Here is a 20,084-nt window from a genome sequence, read left to right as displayed (position 1 = left end):
CCATCCCTCCATCCATCTATAGAGTCATATAACACGTAGAATCATAGAATCAACCAGCTTTGATCTTTAAGATCATCAAGTCCAAGCATTAACCCACCACTGCCAAGGCCACCACTAACCCTTGAGGGCCTCATCTCCACGGTGTGTGAACACTTCCAGGGATGGTGGCTCCAGCGCTTCCCTCCCTCCATCCATTCCCCCTCCTTTCCCCCCTCTATCTCTCCCCGGGGAGCAGCCGGGACGAGGGTTAAGCTGTGTCAGGTCCTCCTCGCCTTCCCGGCCCCGTGGTAGGGGCTGGCAGCGCAGCAGTCGCAGGGCTCCGAGCCGGGCTCCGTGAGCCAGCGCTCCGAGCTCCGTCCTGACGTACACCCGCAGGAATGGAGTGACTCAAGGCCTTTCCCTGCGCCAGCAGACTCAGCCCCCCCGCTCCGCACCACCTTCGGCCCGGCCCCTCCAGGAGTTCTGGTTACATAAAGGAGCTCGCGCTGCCAACAGCGCAGCTCCAGACCCCCCCACCCGCACCTCCGGCATTCCCAGCGCCGGGATTAGGGCTCTGTGTGTGTTTGCTGCGGGGCTGGAGCTGGGCCCGGCTCTGCCTCAGCTCCGGCAGCTCCGGGGCTGTAACCTCGAGCTCTGCCGCAGCGTGGGGCTGGGGGGAACCGAACCCCCGGGTCCGTCCTGGCTCCGGGTGATGGGGAGAGAGCTCGGCCCTTCCCTCCTGCCCGGCCCGGGGGGCAGCGGGAAGTGAGGAGGGAGCAGCCCTGGGGCTGGAGGGGGCGGCTTCGGGTCCCTCCTGCACATGGACCCGGGGGGGGCACAGGAGGCACTGCCCGGGGTGACAGCACCGCCTGGTCCATAGGGACAGGGGCTCGGTGCCAGCCCTGCGCCCATGCAGGTGCTGTCAGTGCCGTGGGTGCTGTGGGTGCTGTCAGTGCCGTGGGTGCTGTGGGTGCTGTCAGTGCTGTGGGTGCTGTGGGTGCTGTCAGTGCCGTGGGTGCTGTGCGTTCTGTGGGTGCTGTGGGTGCCGTGGGTGCCGTGGGTGCTGTGGGTGCTGTGTGTGCTGTGGGTGCTGTGGGTGCTGTGGGTGCTGTGGGTGCTGTGTGTGCTGTGGGTGCTGTGGGTGCTGTGGGTGCTGTGGGTGCTGTGGGTGCTGTCAGTGCTGTGGGTGCTGTGGGTGCTGTGGGTGCTGTCGGTGCTGTCGGTGCTGTTGGTGCTGTCAGTGCTGTGGGTGCTGTGGGTGCTGTGGGTGCTGTGGGTGCTGTGGGTGCTGTGGGTGCTGTGGGTGCTGTCAGTGCTGTGGGTGCTGTGGGTGCTGTCGGTGCTGTCGGTGCTGTCAGTGCTGTCAGTGCTCTGGGTGCTGTCAGTGCTGTGGGTGCTGTCGGTGCTGTCAGTGCTGTGGGTGCTGTGGGTGCTGTGGGTGCTGTCGGTGCTGTGGGTGCTCTGGGTGCTGTCAGTGCTGTGGGTGCTGTGGGTGCTGTGGGTGCTGTCGGTGCTGTCAGTGCTGTCGGTGCTGTGGGTGCTGTGGGTGCTGTCGGTGCTGTCAGTGCTGTCGGTGCTGTGGGTGCTGTGGGTGCTGTCAGTGCTCTGGGTGCTGTCAGTGCTCTGGGTGCTGTCAGTGCCGTGGGTGCTGTGGGTGCCGTGGGTGCTGTGGGTGCTGTGGGTGCTGGTGGCAGCGCTGCGTGTCCAGCCCAAGCCCACGGTGCTGGGTGTGGGGCAGGCTCTAGGGTCCCAGGTCTCCTGTTATGGGGTCCCTCGCAGCCCCCGGCCTCTCTGAGGTGTCAGTGGGAGCACATGGGGTGCCCCTCACTGCACTGCAGCCTGGAGCACCCTACAGCCCCTCAACCCTGCCTTGGGGTGCCTTTGGTGCTGGGCTCCTGCTGACTGCTTAAACCTTCCATAAAGCAGAGCCTGATCCACCCAGGAGGAGCCAGGGCCCAGCAGCAAACCTTGGGGCACATCCTGCTCCGTGCGTGGCTCTCCCCACATCAGGGGCTCAGTTGGAGCATCGTTGGGAGCAGCCCTGGTGTTTCCCTCCAGCAGCTCTCCTGAACCGGGCTTCTTGAGCCTCAAGTCAGAGACTCCTGGAATGGTTTGGGTTGAAGGGACCTTAAAGCCCATCCAGCTTCTGTTCTCCAGGCTGGACCAGCCCCGCTCCCTCAGCCCGGCTCCAGGGCAGAGCCGCTCCAGCCCTTGCAGCAGCTCCATGGCCTCCTCTGGCCTGGCCCCAGCAGCTCCCCAGATGTAAGAGCCAGCCCCGTCTCTGGCTGGTGAAACACGGAGCAAGGGCTTGAGGGGATCTGGGGCAACCCAGCTCCACCGGGGCTCTTCCCGGGTGTGAAGGGTTAAGAGCATCCCAGCCTCAGCCGTTGTCCCCATTGCGGTCCATGTGCCCTGTCCTGTCACTGCTGACCCTCACCTCTGCTCCAGCTCCTCAGCAGTAACGTGGTGAACGACCTGATGCTGCTGGAGACGGTGATGGACAACCTGGCCGGGCGGCAGAAGGACCCCTGCACGCTGGTGCGGATGCTGGTGCTGCGCGGGCTCGGCAACGTCGCCGCGGGCTCTCCGGAGAAGGTGAGAGCGGGCCCAGCCCCAGGGCCTGCAGGGATGGGGGGGACAGGGGAGCACGGGGCCACCAGGGATGGTGCTGGTCCAAGTCAGGGGGGAGCTGGGGCAGGAGCACGGGGACATCCTCACTTGGTGATGGCAGCTCCCAAACCGAGGTGGCGGCTGCCACACAGGAGCAGCATCACGACCGTGCTGGAGCCGTGATCCCATCGCTCCCTGCTGCTCCAGGGGATTTGAATCATGGAGTCAGGGAATGGGTTGGGTTGGAAGGGAGCTTAAAGCTCCTCCATTTCCAGCCCTTGCCACGGGCAGGGACCCCTTCCACTGGAGCAGGGTGCTCCAAGCCCCTGTGCCCAGCCTGGCCTTGAGCACTGCCAGGGATGGGGCAGCCACAGCTTCTCCCTCCATCCCTCCCAGTGTCTCACCATCCTCATGGGGAAGAACTTCCCAAGATCCCATCAACTCTTCCCTCTTCCAGTTGGAGCCGTTCCTCCTCATCCCATCCTTACCTGGTCCAAAGCCCCTCTCCAGGTTTCCTGTAGCTGAATGGATCCCATAAAGCAAAGCCATTCCCTGTCCCATCAGTGCGGTTCAGGCAGGAATTGGTATCCCCACTCGCCAAAGGGCTGTGGCTTTGCAAGGAGGGTAGGGATGAGCCCATGGGTTTAAGGCTCTTCCACCCTGCTCTGCATCCCACTGGAGAGCTGCAGTAAAGCAGCTGGTGACTGCAGGGACTGTCCCAGGCTGGAGATGCTTTGCTGTGGTGGTCCCAATTCAAGTTATCTTCCAGCTCTTTCCATCTGGGAGCCGTGTGTGGAGCAGGAGAATCCCAGGGGCGTATCCCTGGCATCTTCACCCCATGGGGACCACTCTTGCTGCCTCTTCTCTTGCAGGTGAGGAAGCACGGTGCCAAGCTGCTGGCCTCCATGGTCAACGGCATGGATGACAAGGATGATCCCCACAACCTGGTTGCGCTGGAGGCCATGTCCAGTCTCTCCAAGCTTCTGGATCACGTGGAAGAGCGAGACATCCAGTCCATGCTCCTGCACATCGCCATCAGGATCCGGCCCTTCTTCGACAGTGTAAGGCTGGGCCAGGGCCACTGCCGGGGTGTCTGGATGAGCTGTCCAGAGCCTGTGTCATGGGATCTTGGAATTCGGATGGGAAAGGACCTCAAAGCTCCTCCAGCTCCAACCCCTGCCACGGGCAGGGACCCCTTCCACTGGAGCAGGGTGCTCCAAGCCCCTGTGTCCAACCTGGCCTTGAGCACTGCCAGGGATGGGGCAGCCACGGCTTCTCCCTTCAACCCGTGCCAGGGTCCCAGCACCCTCATGGGGAAGAACTTCCCAAGATGCCATCAACTCTTCCCGTTCCTCCTCCTCCCATCCCTGCCTCCCTTGTCCCAAGCCCCTCTCCAGGTTCCCTGCAGCCCCTTTAGGCACTGGAGCTGCTCTCAGGGCTCCCCTTCAGGAGCCTTCTCTTCTCCAGGCTGCCCCAGCCCAGCTCTCCCAGCCTGGCTCCAGAGCAGAGCTGCTCCAGGCCTCCATCATCTCAGATCCCTTTCAAAGCACATCCATGAGCCGAGGTCCTACAGTGAGGCCGGGGCAGGAGGTGCTCCCCATTGACAGCAGCGTTTCTGCTGCTGCTGCTGCAGCCTGCATGGTGGGAGCTGGGTGCTTGGTGCTGGGAGCTGGGTGCTGGGAGCTGCTGTCCCTGGGCAGGAGGTGCCCGGTGCAGCTCGGTCCCTCTGAGCCCTCCCGTTCCCCGTCCCCAGGAGCAGCCCGAGCTCCGCCACTCCTCCATCGTCCTCTTCGGCCACCTGAGCCGCTTCAGCCACGGCCACTGCGAGGTCTTCTTCGAGCAGATCCTCAACGGCCTCGTGACGCTGCTGCTGCACCTGCAGGACCCGCAGCCGGACGTGGTCAATGTGAGTACCCCCTGAAACGGGGCAGGGGGGCCACCATGGACCCCCCCTGCGCTGCAGCCCCCGCTCTCTGCCCAGGCCTGCAAGTTCGCGCTGCGCATGTGCGGGCCCAGCATGGGCTGCGAGGGGCTCCGGGACATGTTCCGCAAGCACCTGCGGGAGGGCAGGAGCCTGCACTACGGGGAGTTCATCAACGACGTCTGCAAGCACCTGGTGAGTGCGGCGGGGCTCAGGGTGCCCCCGGTCCTGTCCCTGTTCTGCCCCTGCCCTCTCTGCGGAGCCACTCCTGTGGGATCTCCCTGCTGCCTCTGCCCTAGATGCAGAGCTACCCGGAGATGCTGAACCGCCTCATCCTCACCAACCTCTTCTACTTCAAGAGCAACTGGGTGGACATCCGAGCAGCAGCGCCCATGTTCATCGGTGAGGCTGAGCGCGGGGTCCGCAGGGACAGCGGAACGCGCACAGCCGGGTCGGGCCGTGGTTTGGTGATCACTGGTGATGGGCAATGCCCAGCCAGAGCCAGGTCTGCAGTGCTGGGCTGCACTGGTGATGGATGCTTTTAATGGGGCCTGGACCAGCTTGGAAGATGCTCCGAGAGTCCAAGGTCACCTCTGCTCTGGAGCCAGGCTGGGAGAGCTGGGCTGGGGCAGCCTGGACAAGAGAAGGCTCCTGAAGGGGAGACCTGAGAGCAGCTCCAGTGCCTAAAGGGGCTGCAGGAAACCTGGAGAAGGGCTTAGGGACAAGGGAGGCAGGGATGGGAGGAGGGGGAACGGCTCCAACTGGAAGAGGGAAGAGTTGATGGCATCTTGGGAAGTTCTTCCCCATGAGGGTGCTGGGACCCTGGCACGGGTTGAAGGGAGAAGCTGTGGCTGCCCCATCCCTGGCCATGCTCAAGGCCAGGTTGGACACAGGGGCTTGGAGCACCCTGCTCCAGTGGAAGGGGTCCCTGCCCAGAGCAGGGGTTGGAGCTGGCGGAGCTTTGAGGTCCTTTCCCACCCAAACCTTCCATGGTTCAATGTGAGGCTCCTCGGTGGGATCCAAACCAAGCCCTGACCCTGGAATCTCTCCTCAGGCTTCCTGGTGCTGCACGTGGATGAGGATCACTGCCAGCAAGTGGATCTTGACCAACTCATTTCGGGTGAGTAATGAGCACCAGAGCCGGGGTTCAGGCCTGTGAGATGGGGCTCCCCAGCCCCTGCTGTGCCAGAGGCTCCTGCTCTTTGGGATGGGACCTGATCAGGGACCTGAGGACCAGCAGCTCTTTAGGCCATCACAGTCTCCTGTTCCATGTCCCATGGTGTCCCTGCCCATGGCAGGGGGAGGAACTGGATGCTCTTCAAGGTCCCTTGAACCCAACCCATTCCATGACTCCATGATGTGCAGGTGCAGCGGGATCCAGGCAGCACCGGCTGCATCCCTGCGTGACCCAGGGCACACTGGGAACATCCTTCACCTCCTGAGCAGCCGATGGAGCCAGAGCTGTGGCCGGGATGATCCCAGCACCAGCAGCAATGGGGGGTCCTGTAGGGATCCTGCTGCTGGTGCAGGGATGCTGCGATGGCCTTTGGGTGGCACAGGGGGCTGTGGCTGCAGGGTGGGCTCAGTGGGGTACCCAGGGACCCCCAGAGCCAGACACGGTCCCCCCATGATCTCAGTTCCATGGCTGGGGCTCAGGGGTGTTTGCTGCAGGTTTGGATGCTCAGGAGGGGCTCAGGGAGCGTTTGCAGTGTTGGAGGCAGCGCGAGGGCTCCTTGCGAAGGGCCATAAAAAGCCCCCTTGCAGCCGGTGGCATTTTGGAGCAGAGTTAAGTAATTTTCCTGGATTTCAGGGATTTTTTCCCTGTCACCGGTGACCTCATAGCATGCAGTAATGCTCGGAAACTGCCGGAGCGTGCCAGAGGCAGCTTAAAAAACACTAAAAAAGGAAAAACTATCTTTCCGTTGGCTCCCCGAGCCCCTTCCAGAAGAAAAGGGGCCTTTCTGTGTGCAACAAGTGAAAGATAATCTGCCCGCGGGTGAGTAATGGCTGGAGCCAGCAGCACGGATTGGGTTGCACGAGCTTCCCGTGTTGAGCGGGCTCCAGGGGGCTGGAACGCGGGGTTTGCACCCGCCCCGGGGCCGGGATGGGCAGGATGGGACCCGCGGTCCGCGCCGTGAACGGGGCAGGAGTGACCCCGGCGGGAAAGCACCGGGAGCCTCCCGGGAGCCGCTCCAGGCGCTGGGGTCGGTGTTGATGGCAGGAAGGGGCCGGTGCTGCCTGCGCCGCTCCCGGCCCCGGCCCCCAGCACCGGAGCCCTTCTGCACCCCCGGGCAGTGCGGGGGCAGCCCCAGCTCCTGCCCCACATCCCCGGTGCCCCCCCCAGCACAGGGACAGCAGCGGCCAGGGGCCATCGCAGCGGGGCCTGGCTGCAGAGCAGGGGGTGCTGGGGTGAGGGGGGGGGGGTGTCCAGCCCTTGGGGTGTGATGGGGATGGAGCTGGCAGAGGGTCCGGTACCCCTGGGTTCGATTCACAGTCATGGAGCCATGGGATGGGTTGGGATGAAGGCAGCTTAAAGCTCCTCCAGCTCCAGCCCTTGCCACAGGCAGGGACCCCTTCCACTGGAGCAGGGTGCTCCAAGCCCCTGTGTCCAACCTGGCCTTGAGCACTGCCAGGGATGGGGCAGCCACAGCTTCTCCCTTCAACCCCTGCCAGGGCCCAGTCACCCTCAGCTGGATGAACTTCATCCCCAGATCCCATCAACTCTTCCCTCTTCCAGTCGGAGCCGTTCCTCCTCCTCCCATCCCTGCCTCCCTTGTCCCAAGCCCCTCTCCCGGTTCCCTGCAGCCCTTTAGGCTCTGGAGCTGCTCTCAGGTCTCCCCTTCCCGCAGCAGAGGGGCAGGGTCCCCGCTGGCCCAGCCTGGGGCAGGGTTTTGGGTAACCACGGTCCTGCCCCCCCAGCCTCTCTGTGCTCTGCTCCCCCCAGCTCTGAACCTGCTCCTGAAGGATCCCGTCCCCTCCGTCCGTGTGAAGGTGGCCGAGACCCTGGGCCGCCTGGTCCGGATCCTGTGAGCCCCGGGGCCCCCGGCTCCGCTGCAGGGATCCAGGGGCAGGTCCTCGCCAGGGGTGACCCCGGGCACTGCCGCCTCTGCCTCCATCGGCAGCTCCATCCTCTCCCTCTGCTCGCGGCGGTCCCGGACCACGGTGGGCATTGATTGTTCAATGGGACGGGGGGGTCCTCAGTGGCTGCGGGTGGTGGGAAGGGGCAGTTGGAGCCATGGGCTGGCAGCGCCCCTGCTCAGGATGGAGCCCCCAGACCCTCGCCCCCCGCTGCTGCTGCTGCTGCTGATCCCGGGTCCCCATCCCTGGGTGCCTGCGGTGGCTGAGCCCCCCCCAGGTACTTGTACATAGGTGTCTTTTTAAATAAAGCTCTTTGCTCCTCAAGCTTTGGGGGTGAAGGGGGTGGTGGGACCCCCCCTGCAGCGCCCTGAGGTGGCCCATGGGGGGTTTGGGGGGGTCTGTGGGGAGGGAGCAGCCTGGGATGTGCCTGTGCAGGATCTCGTCCAGAGGAAGATGCTCCGTCTCTCAAAGGGGAAGTCCAGGCTTGGCCCTGGCTCTACCCATGGGGTGCCCCAGCGCTGGTCCTGCCCCATGTGAGTGGTGCTGGTGCTGCCCCATCTCCCCCTGCTCCACGTCGTGGGCTCTGTCCATGCTCTGGGGTCTTCATCTCCTGTTCCCGTTCCTGCCCCCTGGGCTCCTGGGCTGGGATCTACCCCGCTATAGGGGGGCAGGGGGGCTCTGAGGGCGCTTCCACCACAACCAGAAGCACTGAGGGAGCTGCGGGGTGGTCCCAGAGCACAGCCTGGCTCCATCCTCCTCCTCCTCAGCACCCCCAGTGACACCTTCAGCCTGCGTCAGGCGTGCTCCTGCATCAGTAGGGCCCAGAGTGAACGAACCAGAGCAGAGGAGCTGCTGGGGGGGGCCGAGGCCGCTCGGGGCTTGGTGGCAGGAGGTGGCCCAAGAGCTCTTGGCCCTGGCACTGCCAATGGGGTGAGCTCATGGGGGCTGCTGGACCGCAGGGCAGCACATGGGGGTCCTCCTCTGGGACCATGGGGACTGCTGGGGTGACCCTAGGAACTATGGGGGGTTCTCCCCATCTTCCACCCCATCACCTGCTCAGTGCCACCGGGAACGGCAGCGGCACAACCAGAGGCACCAGCGCTGAGAGGGGCTGGGGGGGCTCCATGTGTCCCTGCCCCAGCCCAGCAGCACGGGATGAAGCAGCACAGGGATGTATCCAAAGGAGTTTAATGGGGAAGGCGCGGGAGCGGGGCTGACGTTCCCGGCACTTCCAGGATGCTGGAGCCGGGCTGGGATGAGCTGGGGCTGGGCAGCCGCTACGTGTAGAGCCGGACGGTGCCGTCGGCGCCGGAGGAGAAGACCCAGGGCTGCGTGGGGTGGAAGAGCACGTCCAGGACACCCAGGTCCAGCGTCAGCGCGTGGCCCTTGAGCACCTTGACGGGCACCAGCAGCGGGTTCTGCAGGAGGTCGCTGGGGAGGAGGAGGAGCGAGCTCAGGGATGGAGCACAACGGAGCAGCCGGGGCGGAAAAGCCCTTTAGGGACATCGAGCCCAGCCCTTACCCCAGCACTGCCAAGGCCACCCCTGACCCACAGCGCTGAGGGCCTCGGCTGCACGGTTTGGGGTTCATCTCCCCCCTTCCAACCCCCCTGAGGCACCCCCCGACCCCAGCCCTACACGTACTTGTAGACCATCCCATGGCAAACGATGACGGTGCCGTCGTCCGAGGCGGAGGCGAAGAGCGGGTACCGCTTGTGGAAGGCCACGCTCCGCAGGGCTCGCTTGTGGTGCCTGCAGGGACAGGGGACAAGGACAAAGACAATGGCAGGGGACGGAGGCACTGCCCTGAGTGCCTGGGTCTGTGCACAGCCAGGTCCATGGACCCCAGCTCTGCTCTGAAGCATGGAATGGGTTGGGTTGGAAGGGACCTTAAAGCTCCTCCAGCTGCAACCACGGGCAGGGACCCCTTCACTGGAGCAGGGCGCTCCAAGCCCCTGTGTCCAACCTGGCCTTGAGCACTGCCAGGGATGGGGCAGCCACAGCTTCTCTCTTCAACCCCTTCGGTGTCCCAGCACCCTCATGGGGAAGAACTTCCCAAGATCCCATCAACTCTTCCCTCTCCCAGTTGGAGCCGTTCCTCCTCCTCCCATCCCTGCCTCCCTTGTCCCAAGCCCCTCTCCAGGTTCCCTGCAGCCCCTTTAGGCTCTGGAGCTGCTCTCAGGTCTCCCCTTCCCGCAGCAGAGGGGCAGGATTCCCCCCCCGAGCCGCTGCTCCCGCTCTGGGCTGCAGCCCAGCCTGAGCGTAGGTACGGGGGGAAGAGAGCAACTGGGACAGGCTGGGACCTGCTGTGGGCAGCTCCGAGCCCCCTGAGCTCTGGTCCCTGTCCCCAGCCCAGCACACGAGGCACCACCATGTGGGGCAGGGATCCTGGCACAGCCCCCATGGGCTCCATCCTGCTTCCAGCCCCCAGGAGAGGGAAGAGCACCAGGAAGAGGCCTCAGGGTGTCCAGGGAGGTTAACGGGGAGCAGGCAGAGGTTGCCATGGCCATGGGCTCACCTCAGCAGCTGGTAGGGTCTGGTGGAGAGGTCCAGGTCGAACCAGGCCAGTTTGCTGTCGTAGCTCCCACAGATGATGTTGTCACCTGCAAGAGGGAACTGAGGGTTACTGGGGGTTACCAGCACCCCCCCCCCCCATTGTCCTGACAGCACCCAGAGCCCTGCCTGCACTCCAGGCTGAGGCAGATGCCCCACACAGGCCTCCAGGCCCCGGCAGCTCCCTGGGGAGCACCCAGGCCCCTACCTCCAGGGTGGACGGCCATGCTGGACACCCACTTGCAGTTGCTCATCAGCTTCTTGGTGAGCTCCTGCTTGAGCAGGTTGTAGACGCGGACGTAGCGCTGCGTGGCCACGAAGAAGTAGGGCCGGATGGGGTGGAAGAGGACGCACTGCACCAGCCCCTTGCTCCGGCGGAAGGGGTTCTGGCTCCAGCGCTTGCTGCTCTGGTGGATCAGCACCTGCAGGTTGCTGTTGTCGGACACGACGCTGGCGAAGTAATCCCCTTTGCCGTGCCAGGTGACCTGCTTCACCGCCTGAGGGACCACAGGGCAGAGCCATCAGTGGGGCTGCCCCACGGCAACCTGGGCAGCAGCGCCCGCCGGGTCCCCGTCCCCACCTTGCTGTGCTGGACAAGCAGGCGGATGCCTCTGCTGTGCTCCTCCGCCGTGGCCGTCACCCACTGGACGGGCTGGACCCGCTCCTCCTCTGGTGGCACGTAGGACTCGAGGAGCTGGTCGGTGGCCCCGTAGAGCAGCTTGTCCCCAAGGCAGGGGTTCACCAGCAGCACCGACTGCTCCCTGTGGGGCAGGGTGAGGATGCGGGTGAGGGCACTGCCGAGGAGATGAAACCCAGGGCCATGGGGAGGGATAAGTGGGGCTCTGCAAGGGGTCAGGTCCTTCCACAGGAAAACATGGGGAGCTCTGTCATAGCCCAAGCACCCCATGGGGGACTGAAGATGGAGGATGGTGGGGACCGCCTGGGTCATGGAATCAGTGAGGTTGGAAAAGACCTTTGAGATCATCAAACCCAACCGCTCCCCAGCACTGCCAAGGCCACCCCTAACCCATGTCACCAGGTGCCACCTCTACACAGATTGGCCCTGACTCCTCATCCACAGGAGAATGAGGCCACCAAGGCAGGGTCACAGAGAGCAGAGGTGGCTTTGCCACACTGCAGTGGCCATCATTGATGCTGTGGGGTGTCACCGGCCTGGAGGTGCCCCTTGGACAGGCTCTGGCAGAGGGACCCCATCAGCAGCCCCAGCTCTGGGGGCTGTGGGTGCCGGGCACTCACACGCAGATGGCCACCAGGCAGATGGAGGGGTTGGGGTTCCAGGCGAGGCTCTTCACCACCCCCCCGACGGGCAGGGTCCTCATGCAGCGAGCGGTGCTCACCTCCCAGAACCGCACGGAGCCATCATCAGAGCCTGCGGGGCAAGAGGGTGAGGCAGGGACAGGCAGGGATGCAGTGATGGGGGAGACAGGGATGTGGTGATGGGGGCAACAGGGATGTAGTGATGGGGGCGACAGGGATGCGGTGATGGGGGAGACAGGGATGTGGTGATGGGGGTGACAGGGATGTAGTGATGGGGGCGACAGGGATGCGGTGATGGGGGAGACAGGGATGTAGTGATGGGGGTGACAGGGATGCAGTGATGGGGGCGACAGGGATGTGGTGATGGGGGCGACAGGGATGTGGTGATGGGGGAGACAGGGATGTGGTGATGGGGGAGACAGGGATGTGGTGATGGGGGAGACAGGGATGTGGTGATGGGGGCGACAGGGATGTGGTGATGGGGGAGACAGGGATGTGGTGATGGGGGAGACAGGGATGTGGTGATGGGGGAGACAGGGATGTGGTGATGGGGGCGACAGGGATGTGGTGATGGGGGCGACAGGGATGTGGTGATGGGGGTGGCAGGGATGTGGTGATGGGGGAGACAGGGATGTGGTGATGGGGGTGGCAGGGATGTGGTGATGGGGGAGACAGGGATGTGGTGATGGGGGAGACAGGGATGTGGTGATGGGGGAGACAGGGATGTGGTGATGGGGGAGACAGGGATGTGGTGATGGGGGAGACAGGGATTGGGTGCTGGGTGAGGAGAGGCTCCCCAGGACCCGGCCCAGAACCCCCCCGTGTGCTGAGTGCAGCCCAGAGCGGGAGCAGCAGCGCAGGGAGGGGATCCTGCCCCTCTGCTGCGGGAAGGGGAGACCTGAGAGCAGCTCCAGAGCCTAAAGGGGCTGCAGGGAACCGGGAGAGGGGCTTAGGGACAAGGGAGGCAGGGATGGGAGGAGGAGGAACGGCTCCAACGGGAAGAGAGAAGAGTTGATGGGATCTTGGAAAGTTCTTCCCCATGAGGGTGCTGGGACACTGAAGGGGTTGAAGGGAGAAGCTGTGGCTGCCCCATCCCTGCAGTGCTCAAGGCCAGGCTGGACACAGGGGCTTGGAGCACCCTGCTCCAGTGGAAGGGGTCCCTGCCCGGGGCAGGGTTGGAGCTGGAGCAGCTCTAAGCTCCCTTCATCCCAACCCATTCCATGACTCCATGAGCACGGAACTCCAGGGCACGAGGAAGAGCAGCTCCGTGCCCCACAGCTCCCAGCCCCACTGGAACGCTGCAGTTCCCGGGCAGCTCCTTCACCCCAGGCACGATGTGACCCGGGGGGGGGCCTTCTGCCGGGGAGCAGGCCCCATCCTGCGGCTCCATCCCGGGTCCTACCCGCGGTCCCTGCGGCTCCCGTGCCGGCTCCGCGGCCCCGCCTGGAGCTGGATCCGGAGCTCCCGGCCCTGGCTCCCCCCGCGGCCGGACCGCAGCAGCGCCCGGGTTATTTTTAACGCCTGAGCTCAGCCGCGTTCCCAGCCCCGCGCCAGGAATTCGGCGCTGGGCGAGAGCCGGGCAGCGCTGGAAAAAAAACCGGAGCCCCGCGGGCTTCCCAAGGGACACCCGGGCCCCACCTCCGGCTCCGGCTCCCTCCTCCCCCTCCTCCGCCTCCTCCTCGCTCCGGGGCTGAGCACGAACCCCCGGAGGCTGCGGCAGGCGCAGGAAGGACCCGGGGACCCTTCCACTGGAGCAGGGCGCTCCAAGCCCCTGTGTCCAACCTGGCCTTGAGCACTGCAGGGATGGGGCAGCCACAGCTTCTCCCTTCAACCCCTGCCAGGGTCCCAGCACCCTCATGGGGAAGAACTTCCCAAGATCCCATCAACTCTTCCCGTTCCTCCTCCTCCCATCTCTGCCTCCCTTGTCCCAAGCCCCTCTCCAGGTTCCCTGCAGCCCCTTTAGGCACTGGAGCTGCTCTCAGGTCTCCCCTTCCCACAGCAGAGAGGGAGAATCCCCTCTCTTGACCTGTTGCTATGGGGTGACACTGGGACCAGTTCCAGCACTGGGACCAGGCTGGTGGCACCCGGCACATCTGGAATGTCCCAATCTGGGAATCAAATCCTTACCTGACACCAGCCACTGCCCGCTGGGACTGATGCTGAGGCACCGCACCAGGCTCGTGTGCCCCCGGTAGATCTGGGGATGGAGACAAGATGTGGGTGAGGGCCCCACATAGCCCATGGGCACCCACACTGAGACCCAGCTCCATGCATCCACTTACCAGGGCCTGGGTGGTCGGGAAGGGCTGCAGGTCCCGTGGTTTTGGCAGCTTGGGGATGAGATCCTCTGGATCCACGTTGACCTGTGAGTGTGAGATGCACCCAGGCTGCACCTCAGCATCCCGGTGCTGGTGCCCTGTGCGCCACGGGCAGGCTCTGGCTGGAGAGCCCAAGCTCAGGGCTTGGAACAGAGTGGGATTAGGAAGTGTGGGCACATCCCTCATCCCAGCTCAGGAGCTGTGCAGTGACCGGTGCTGAGGGCAGGTGATGGGCACCAGGAGCAGTGGTGCTGGGGCAGGTGATGGGCACCAGGAGCAGTGGTGCTGGGTGCAGGTGATGGGCACCAGGAGCAGTGGTGCTGGGGCAGGTGATGGGCACCAGGAGCAGTGGTGCTGGGTGCAGGTGATGGGCACCAGGAGCAGTGGTGCTGGGTGCAGGTGATAGGCACCAGGAGCAGTGGTGCTGGGTGCAGGTGATGGGCACCAGGAGCAGTGGTGCTGGGTGCAGGTGACAGGCACCAGGAGCAGTGGTGCTGGGTGCAGGTGATGGGCACCAGGAGCAGGGGTTGGGTGCTGGGGGCAGGTGATGGGCACCAGGAGCAGGGGTTGGGTGCAGGTGATGGGCACCAGGAGCAGGGGTTGGGTGCTGGGGCAGGTGATGGGCACCAGGAGCAGGGGTTGGGTGCAGGTGATGGGCACCAGGAGCAGGGATTGGGTGCTGGGGCAGGTGATGGGCACCAGGAGCAGGGGTTGGGTGCTGGGGCAGGTGATGGGCACCAGGAGCAGGGGTTGGGTGCAGGTGATGGGCACCAGGAGCAGGGGTTGGGTGCTGGGGCAGGTGATGGGCACCAGGAGCAGTGGTGCTGGGGCAGGTGACGGGCACCAGGAGCAGCGGCTGGGTCCCGGGTGCCATTGGAGCCCACAGAGGCTGGAGCAGAGGCCGGGGCCCCCCCAGGACCCTCACCCTCATCTTCCTCTGGCGCGGGCAGAGGTAGAGGTCGAGGCAGCGCTCGAAGCGCTCGTGGATGAAGCGGGGGAAGGCGGGCACTGCCCGCAGGCTGCGGTGCTGCTGCGGCACGAAGCTCAGCCTCCGCTCCGCCGGCTCCTGCTGCTCCCACGCCAGCCGCTGTGGGGACGAGGGACCCGGTCAGTGGGGCCGGCAGCACCCCTGGGGCTGCCCTGGTACCACCCCTGGAGCTGCGGACGGCGCTGACCCCATCTGCCCCCCACCAAACCTCAGCCTGACCGGGATGCGCTGCCTCCCTCTGGACCCAGGACGGATCCCAAAGCCTCAGGCCCTTCACCATGGACACCGTTCCCTGCTGTTGCTCCCCGGGAGGTGCCCCCACTTCTCATCTGAATCAAGGCTGAGGAACCTTTGCTTTCATTTCCCTTGCGAGGTCTCAACGCGTCTCCGCAGGATCCGGTCTCTACAGTGCTCTTCCAAAGCGCAGCCCCCCCTGCATCCCAACATCACCACGCTCCCGTGTTCCCAGTGCTTCCCCCATGGCTCCTGGTGCCTTCTCACCTCCTCCTCGCTGAGCAGGTACTCGGGAGGGGGGTTGTAGGACTCCTCATGCCCAGGCAGCTTCATCTTGGGGGCTGGGACGTGCATCTTGTGGCGGCCCAGGATGGAGTTGGGATCCTCGTGAGCCCAGAGGTCGTAGTACGTCGGCGAGTCATCCTTGGGCTTGCGAGGCTTGATCCAGCCCATCTTGATGGCATGGACTAGCTTGGAGACCTGTGGGGCAGGAAGACATCAACCCCAGGAGCCATGGGAGCCCACAGCCTTGGGGAGGAGGAGGAGGTGTGGGATGCGAGGGGGGAAACGGAGGCTTCTGGGCACGGGTCCGCAGCCCTGGGATCCTGGTGGGGCTGTGCAGGAGCGGAGGACACGGACATGGAGCAGTCACAGGGGTGGGAGAATCACGGCAGGGCCAGGAGGAGAGGAGGAGAGCGGCCCCGTCAGCCCTGAGCTGTGTCCGAGCAGGGGCTCCGGTGGCAGCAGAGCTGGGCTTCGTGCTCCCCTCACCTTCTCCTTCTCGATGAGGGAGGGGATGAAGCTCCTCTTGTCCGCGGGGCGGTTGGTGACCGGGTGGATCATCACCTCGTGCGTGAAGAAGTCAACGGCGGGCTGGGGAGGACGCAGACCCACGGTGCTGCTGCGGCTCCTGCCCAGCCTGGGCCAGCCCCGTGCCTGGGGCAGGAGCAGCGCCATGGCCCTACCTCGTAGGGGTTGAAGTGGACATCCCCAAAGTGCCCTTTCTGGAGCCGCTGCACCAGGTCAATCTGCTCGTCTGTCAGCTTTATGTCTGCACCCGTCTTCTTGTCCTGCACCGTCCTCCTGCAGGGCACCGCGCGAGCTGCCTTGGGGCCGGGCTGCAGCAGCCCCAGCATGCTGCAAGCCCCACTCCCACTGAGCTGCACCAGGAGACCTGGAGGTCTCCAGCCCATGGCTCTGAGGGGCTGGGGTGTTTCAAGCCCTGGTGTGGACACCGCCGCTGCCATTCCCAATGTGCTCACCAGTAGTCGGGGTTCTCCATCTTCTCCAAGAACATGTCCAGCTCGTCCTTGTTCCGGATGGGTTTGTAGATCTTCTTGCCCTCCAGGTCGTAGCCGATGTGTGGGAAGTCCTGGTACCACTCCATGGGGATGTTGCCCACCGTGTTGCGGATGTCCTGGAGGGAAGCAGAGGGAAAGGGTGTGAAGGGAGGGTTGGGGACACCACTGCAAGCAGATGCACCCCTGGGTCCCGGCGGGGTAAAAAGGAGCTGGGGAAGGTGATGTCCACCCTGCTGCCTCCTCATTGCCCATCTGCAGGCAGTGAGGATGTCCCAAGCCCCCTGCCTGCCCTGGCACCCATAGGGCTGGAGGTGGGAGCACCAGGATGGGGCTCTGCACATGGACACAGGTCCCACAGCTCCATGGCTCTGGGTACCACACATGGCCACGGGTCCCACAGCTCCATGGCTTTGGGTACCACACATGGCCATGGGTCCCACAGCTCCATGGCTTTGGGCACCACACATGGCCATGGGTCCCACAGCTCCATGGCTTTGAGCCATGAGGGCAGATGGGACCTGATGGTGGGGTCCTGCCCCCCTGCACCTCACCCCTGCAGCTCTCCCCACTGCCCTCGGGAAGCAGAGACCCCATCCCCAGTTGCATCCCATGGGATGGAGGTGTGAAGCGACCTGTGCCCCACACACCCCACAGTCAGGGGTCACCCCCCCGGCTCCATCTGGTCCCCATAAACACTCTGCAAACAACACGGAAAAGCAGCAGGAGCCCTGGGAAGGCCGAGCCGGGGGGGCCCCACTGGATCCATCCATCACCCCCCAGGCTGTCAGCGCAGGATGTGAGCACCCCACGGGGATCCGGGCAGGAATTCTCCCCTCGGCATCACAAGGGCCGGGCTGGTCCCGGGAAGCTGCACTTAGCCGGAGGCACGGATGAGACCCTCAGGGCTGCCGGGACCACCCAGGGCTGAGCCAGCAGAGCCCCATCACCTGCAGGCTGGGCTCCTCTGGTCACTGCCCTCTGCGGACGCCAGCAGAGGCTCATGAGGACAGACGGGCCCTGGAAGCCTCATCCCTTGGCTGCCAATGGGAAAAGCGGGGCAGGGGCAGGACCCCGCAGGCACGGACCCGGGGTGAGGACGTGGGGACATGGGACGGGGCAGCAGAGCAGCCGGAGCTGCAGCTTCAGCTCCCTGAGCCCGGACCGGGCGCCGCTTCCCGAAGGCCGGCTCGGCTCCACCGGGAGCAGGAATCCCTGCAGGAGCAGAGCCAGGATCCCTGCAGGGATCCTGGAACCCAGCCCCGGGGGTCCCTGCTGCCCATGCGGGAGCTGGGATGGGGCCCCCCACGCCCTGGAGCTGGAGGTGCCCCAGGCCAGGATGGGCTCCATGCACAGAGACCCCAGTGACCACTCAGGACTCTGTGGGTGCCCAGCTCTGGCTGCTGGGGCAGGGAGCAAAGCCCAAAGCCCCGATGGCAGTGCTGGTCATCACCAGCTCTGACAGCTTCCCATTAGGATGCACGTGCCAGGGGCTATTCCCCACAGTGGGATCCACGTCCCCCCCACCCAGCCCCACAGCGCAAAGAAGGAGCAAATCCCCCCCAGGCTGAGCTCCCCCATGGTCTGCAGCAGCCCGGTAGCCCCAGTCCCCTCCACCTCCACTCGGGTGCCATTAACACGTCGGGCCGGGAGCGCGGCGCTGCCGTCACTCAGCCTCCCTCCCGTCTGGAAGTTGTTCTTGGATGGGCCCTGGGCATTCCTGGCCGCGCATTCCTGGCAGCCGGAGAGCCCCGGAGGAAAGAGCCTGCTCTTGAAAATATCCGGTCCACGTGGAGAGGAGGAAGGGGCCGGGGCAGGCTCAGCCCGACGGGATCCCGGCACCCCGCATCCCGGCCACGCTTCCCATGGGAGCACCGGGAAACCCCCTCCGCAGAGCCCGGGGTCCCATTGTCCGCCCCAGGCTCCGCAGGGAAGCTGGGAAGGGCAGGTCCTGAAGGTGGGAAGAGGTAGAGGGGAAAGGGACCATGGAAGCTCAGTACCTCCGTGCATGGAGCATGGCAGGGCAGGGGGGGATCGAGCAGGGAATTCCAGGCTTCTCCCTAGGAGAAGGCTCCGCTGAGCTGCCCAAAGCAGGACATCATGGGAGCAATGCGGGAAGCCAGCAGAGCCAAGGGCTGGGACGCCGCCATCGCCAGCACCGAACGTCTCTGCTTGCTAAGCCTGAGGCAGGGCCACGTCTGGGGCTCTGTCCCCAGCATCACCTGCACACAGGACCCCTGCATCCCGGCCCGAGGGCAGCGCAGGGAAGGCGCCCAGGGACCGCGCTTGGATGGAAGGTGCTAGAGAAAGGCGCGCTCATTAGAGGGGCTTAAACGAAAGCAGATGCCTTCAGGAGCCCGGCTTCCAAAGCACACCCCGGGAGTGCCGGCACCGCGCCGGAGGTGACCGAGGGCTCCGGGAGCTGCTGCTGAGCCGCGCGTTGCAGAGGGGCAGAGCTGGCTCCGAGTCACAGCAGCCCCCGTTCCCGAGGGATGCGGGGGGGACCTGAGGCTTCCCAGCAAGCGGCAATCCCGGTTTCCAGGCAGGCCACAGCGGGGCTTGTGCACCCCACACACAGCGGGCTCAGGCTGCGGAGGGGATGGAGCAGGACCGAGCTCTGCTGCTCCCCTCACACAAAGGCACCGAGCACGCTCCCATTGTCACAGCTCCTGCCCCATGGAGCCGGAGCCTGCTCTGGTGCTCAGGGATCCACAGGTTCCCGGCCCCACACCTTAGGGACACACCTGGGATGCTGTGGGGGTCCAGAGGAGGAGGCCGGTGGCCTTCACCAGGTGCAAACCTCTGTGCCTGCTGAGCCAGGGTTCTGAGCAGCCCTGCAGCACCTCCATGGCTCCAGGCCCATGGAATCAGGCACCCCTGGGGCTGCCACCAAGCCACGAGCCCCAGGAGCTGGGGCAGGTGGTGAAGTCAACCCTGCAGCAAGGCTGGGCTCCCCGGGCTGGGCAGAGCTGGTGCGGGGATGGGGATGGGTTCTGGGATGGGTCGTTAGGATGGGTTATGGGGATGGGTTCTGGGATGGGTCATTAGGATGGGTTATGGGGATGGGTTCTGGGATGGGTCGTTAGGATGGGTTATGGGGATGGGTTCTGGGATGGGTCATTAGGATGGGTTAGGGGGATGGGTTCTGGGATGGGTCGTTAGGATGGGTTATGGGGATGGGTTCTGGGATGGGTCGTTAGGATGGGTTATGGGGATGGGTTCTGGGATGGGTCGTTAGGATGGGTTACGGGGATGGGTTCTGGGATGGGTCATTAGGATGGGTTATGGGGATGGGTTCTGGGATGGGTCATTAGGATGGGTTAGGGGGATGGGTTCTGGGATGGGTCGTTAGGATGGGTTACGGGGATGGGTTCTGGGATGGGTCATTAGGATGGGTTATGGGGATGGGTTCTGGGATGGGTCGTTAGGATGGGTTACGGGGATGGGTTCTGGGATGGGTCATTAGGATGGGTTATGGGGATGGGTTCTGGGATGGGTCATTAGGATGGGTTACAGGGACAGGTTCTGGGATGGGTCGTTAGGATGGGTTATGGGGATGGGTTCTGGGATGGGTCATTAGGATGGGTTACGGGGATGGGTTCTGGGATGGGTCATTAGGATGGGTTAGGGGGATGGGTTCTGGGATGGGTTGTTAGGATGGGTTATGGGGATGGGTTCTGGGATGGGTCGTTAGGATGGGTTATGGGGATGGGTTCTGGGATGGGTCATTAGGATGGGTTATGGGGATGGGTTCTGGGATGGGTCGTTAGGATGGGTTATGGGGATGGGTTCTGGGATGGGTCATTAGGATGGGTTAGGGGGATGGGT

The 20,084-nt window shown here is 64.6% G+C and overlaps 2 protein-coding genes across 9 annotated transcripts in view; one reads left to right on the top strand and one right to left on the bottom strand.

Moving 5' to 3' along the window:
• Positions 1 to 7,902, top strand: part of MROH1 (maestro heat like repeat family member 1) — an 87,889-nt gene extending 79,987 nt beyond the window's left edge. For 4 of the 8 annotated variants that reach the window (XM_080639605.1, XM_080639604.1, XM_080639603.1 and 1 more), the window contains 7 exons: positions 2,428 to 2,574; positions 3,462 to 3,650; positions 4,343 to 4,495; positions 4,571 to 4,705; positions 4,810 to 4,912; positions 5,565 to 5,630; positions 7,455 to 7,902. In XM_080639605.1, the coding sequence (XP_080495731.1) occupies positions 2,428 to 2,574; positions 3,462 to 3,650; positions 4,343 to 4,495; positions 4,571 to 4,705; positions 4,810 to 4,912; positions 5,565 to 5,630; positions 7,455 to 7,540 (879 nt within the window). In that variant the 3' untranslated portion in view covers positions 7,541 to 7,902. Of the gene's footprint in view, positions 1 to 2,427; positions 2,575 to 3,461; positions 3,651 to 4,342; positions 4,496 to 4,570; positions 4,706 to 4,809; positions 4,913 to 5,564; positions 5,631 to 5,875; positions 6,871 to 7,454 lie in introns of those variants that run through there. The other 4 variants (XM_080639601.1, XM_080639602.1, XM_080639607.1 and 1 more) reach the window with 4 other exon arrangements.
• A 944-nt stretch (positions 7,903 to 8,846) lies between these two features.
• The window catches only part of BOP1 (BOP1 ribosomal biogenesis factor), a 45,822-nt gene continuing 34,584 nt past the window's right edge, over positions 8,847 to 20,084 (bottom strand). Inside the window, exons 4-16 of the mRNA XM_080610941.1 lie at positions 16,221 to 16,375; positions 15,924 to 16,041; positions 15,730 to 15,831; positions 15,226 to 15,438; positions 14,662 to 14,823; positions 13,701 to 13,781; positions 13,546 to 13,615; positions 11,398 to 11,530; positions 10,721 to 10,901; positions 10,349 to 10,637; positions 10,106 to 10,190; positions 9,232 to 9,339; positions 8,847 to 9,019 (exon numbers count right to left, since the gene is read on the bottom strand). Coding sequence (XP_080467067.1) covers positions 8,866 to 9,019; positions 9,232 to 9,339; positions 10,106 to 10,190; positions 10,349 to 10,637; positions 10,721 to 10,901; positions 11,398 to 11,530; positions 13,546 to 13,615; positions 13,701 to 13,781; positions 14,662 to 14,823; positions 15,226 to 15,438; positions 15,730 to 15,831; positions 15,924 to 16,041; positions 16,221 to 16,375 — 1,851 coding nt within the window. The 3' untranslated portion in view covers positions 8,847 to 8,865. The remainder of the gene's footprint in view (positions 9,020 to 9,231; positions 9,340 to 10,105; positions 10,191 to 10,348; positions 10,638 to 10,720; positions 10,902 to 11,397; positions 11,531 to 13,545; positions 13,616 to 13,700; positions 13,782 to 14,661; positions 14,824 to 15,225; positions 15,439 to 15,729; positions 15,832 to 15,923; positions 16,042 to 16,220; positions 16,376 to 20,084) is intronic.

The sequence above is a fragment of the Psittacula echo genome (assembly GCF_963264785.1).
Source record: "Psittacula echo genome assembly, chromosome: 2".
NCBI classification, from domain to species: domain Eukaryota; kingdom Metazoa; phylum Chordata; class Aves; order Psittaciformes; family Psittacidae; genus Psittacula; species Psittacula echo.
This window is presented reverse-complemented; position numbering and strand designations above follow the sequence as displayed.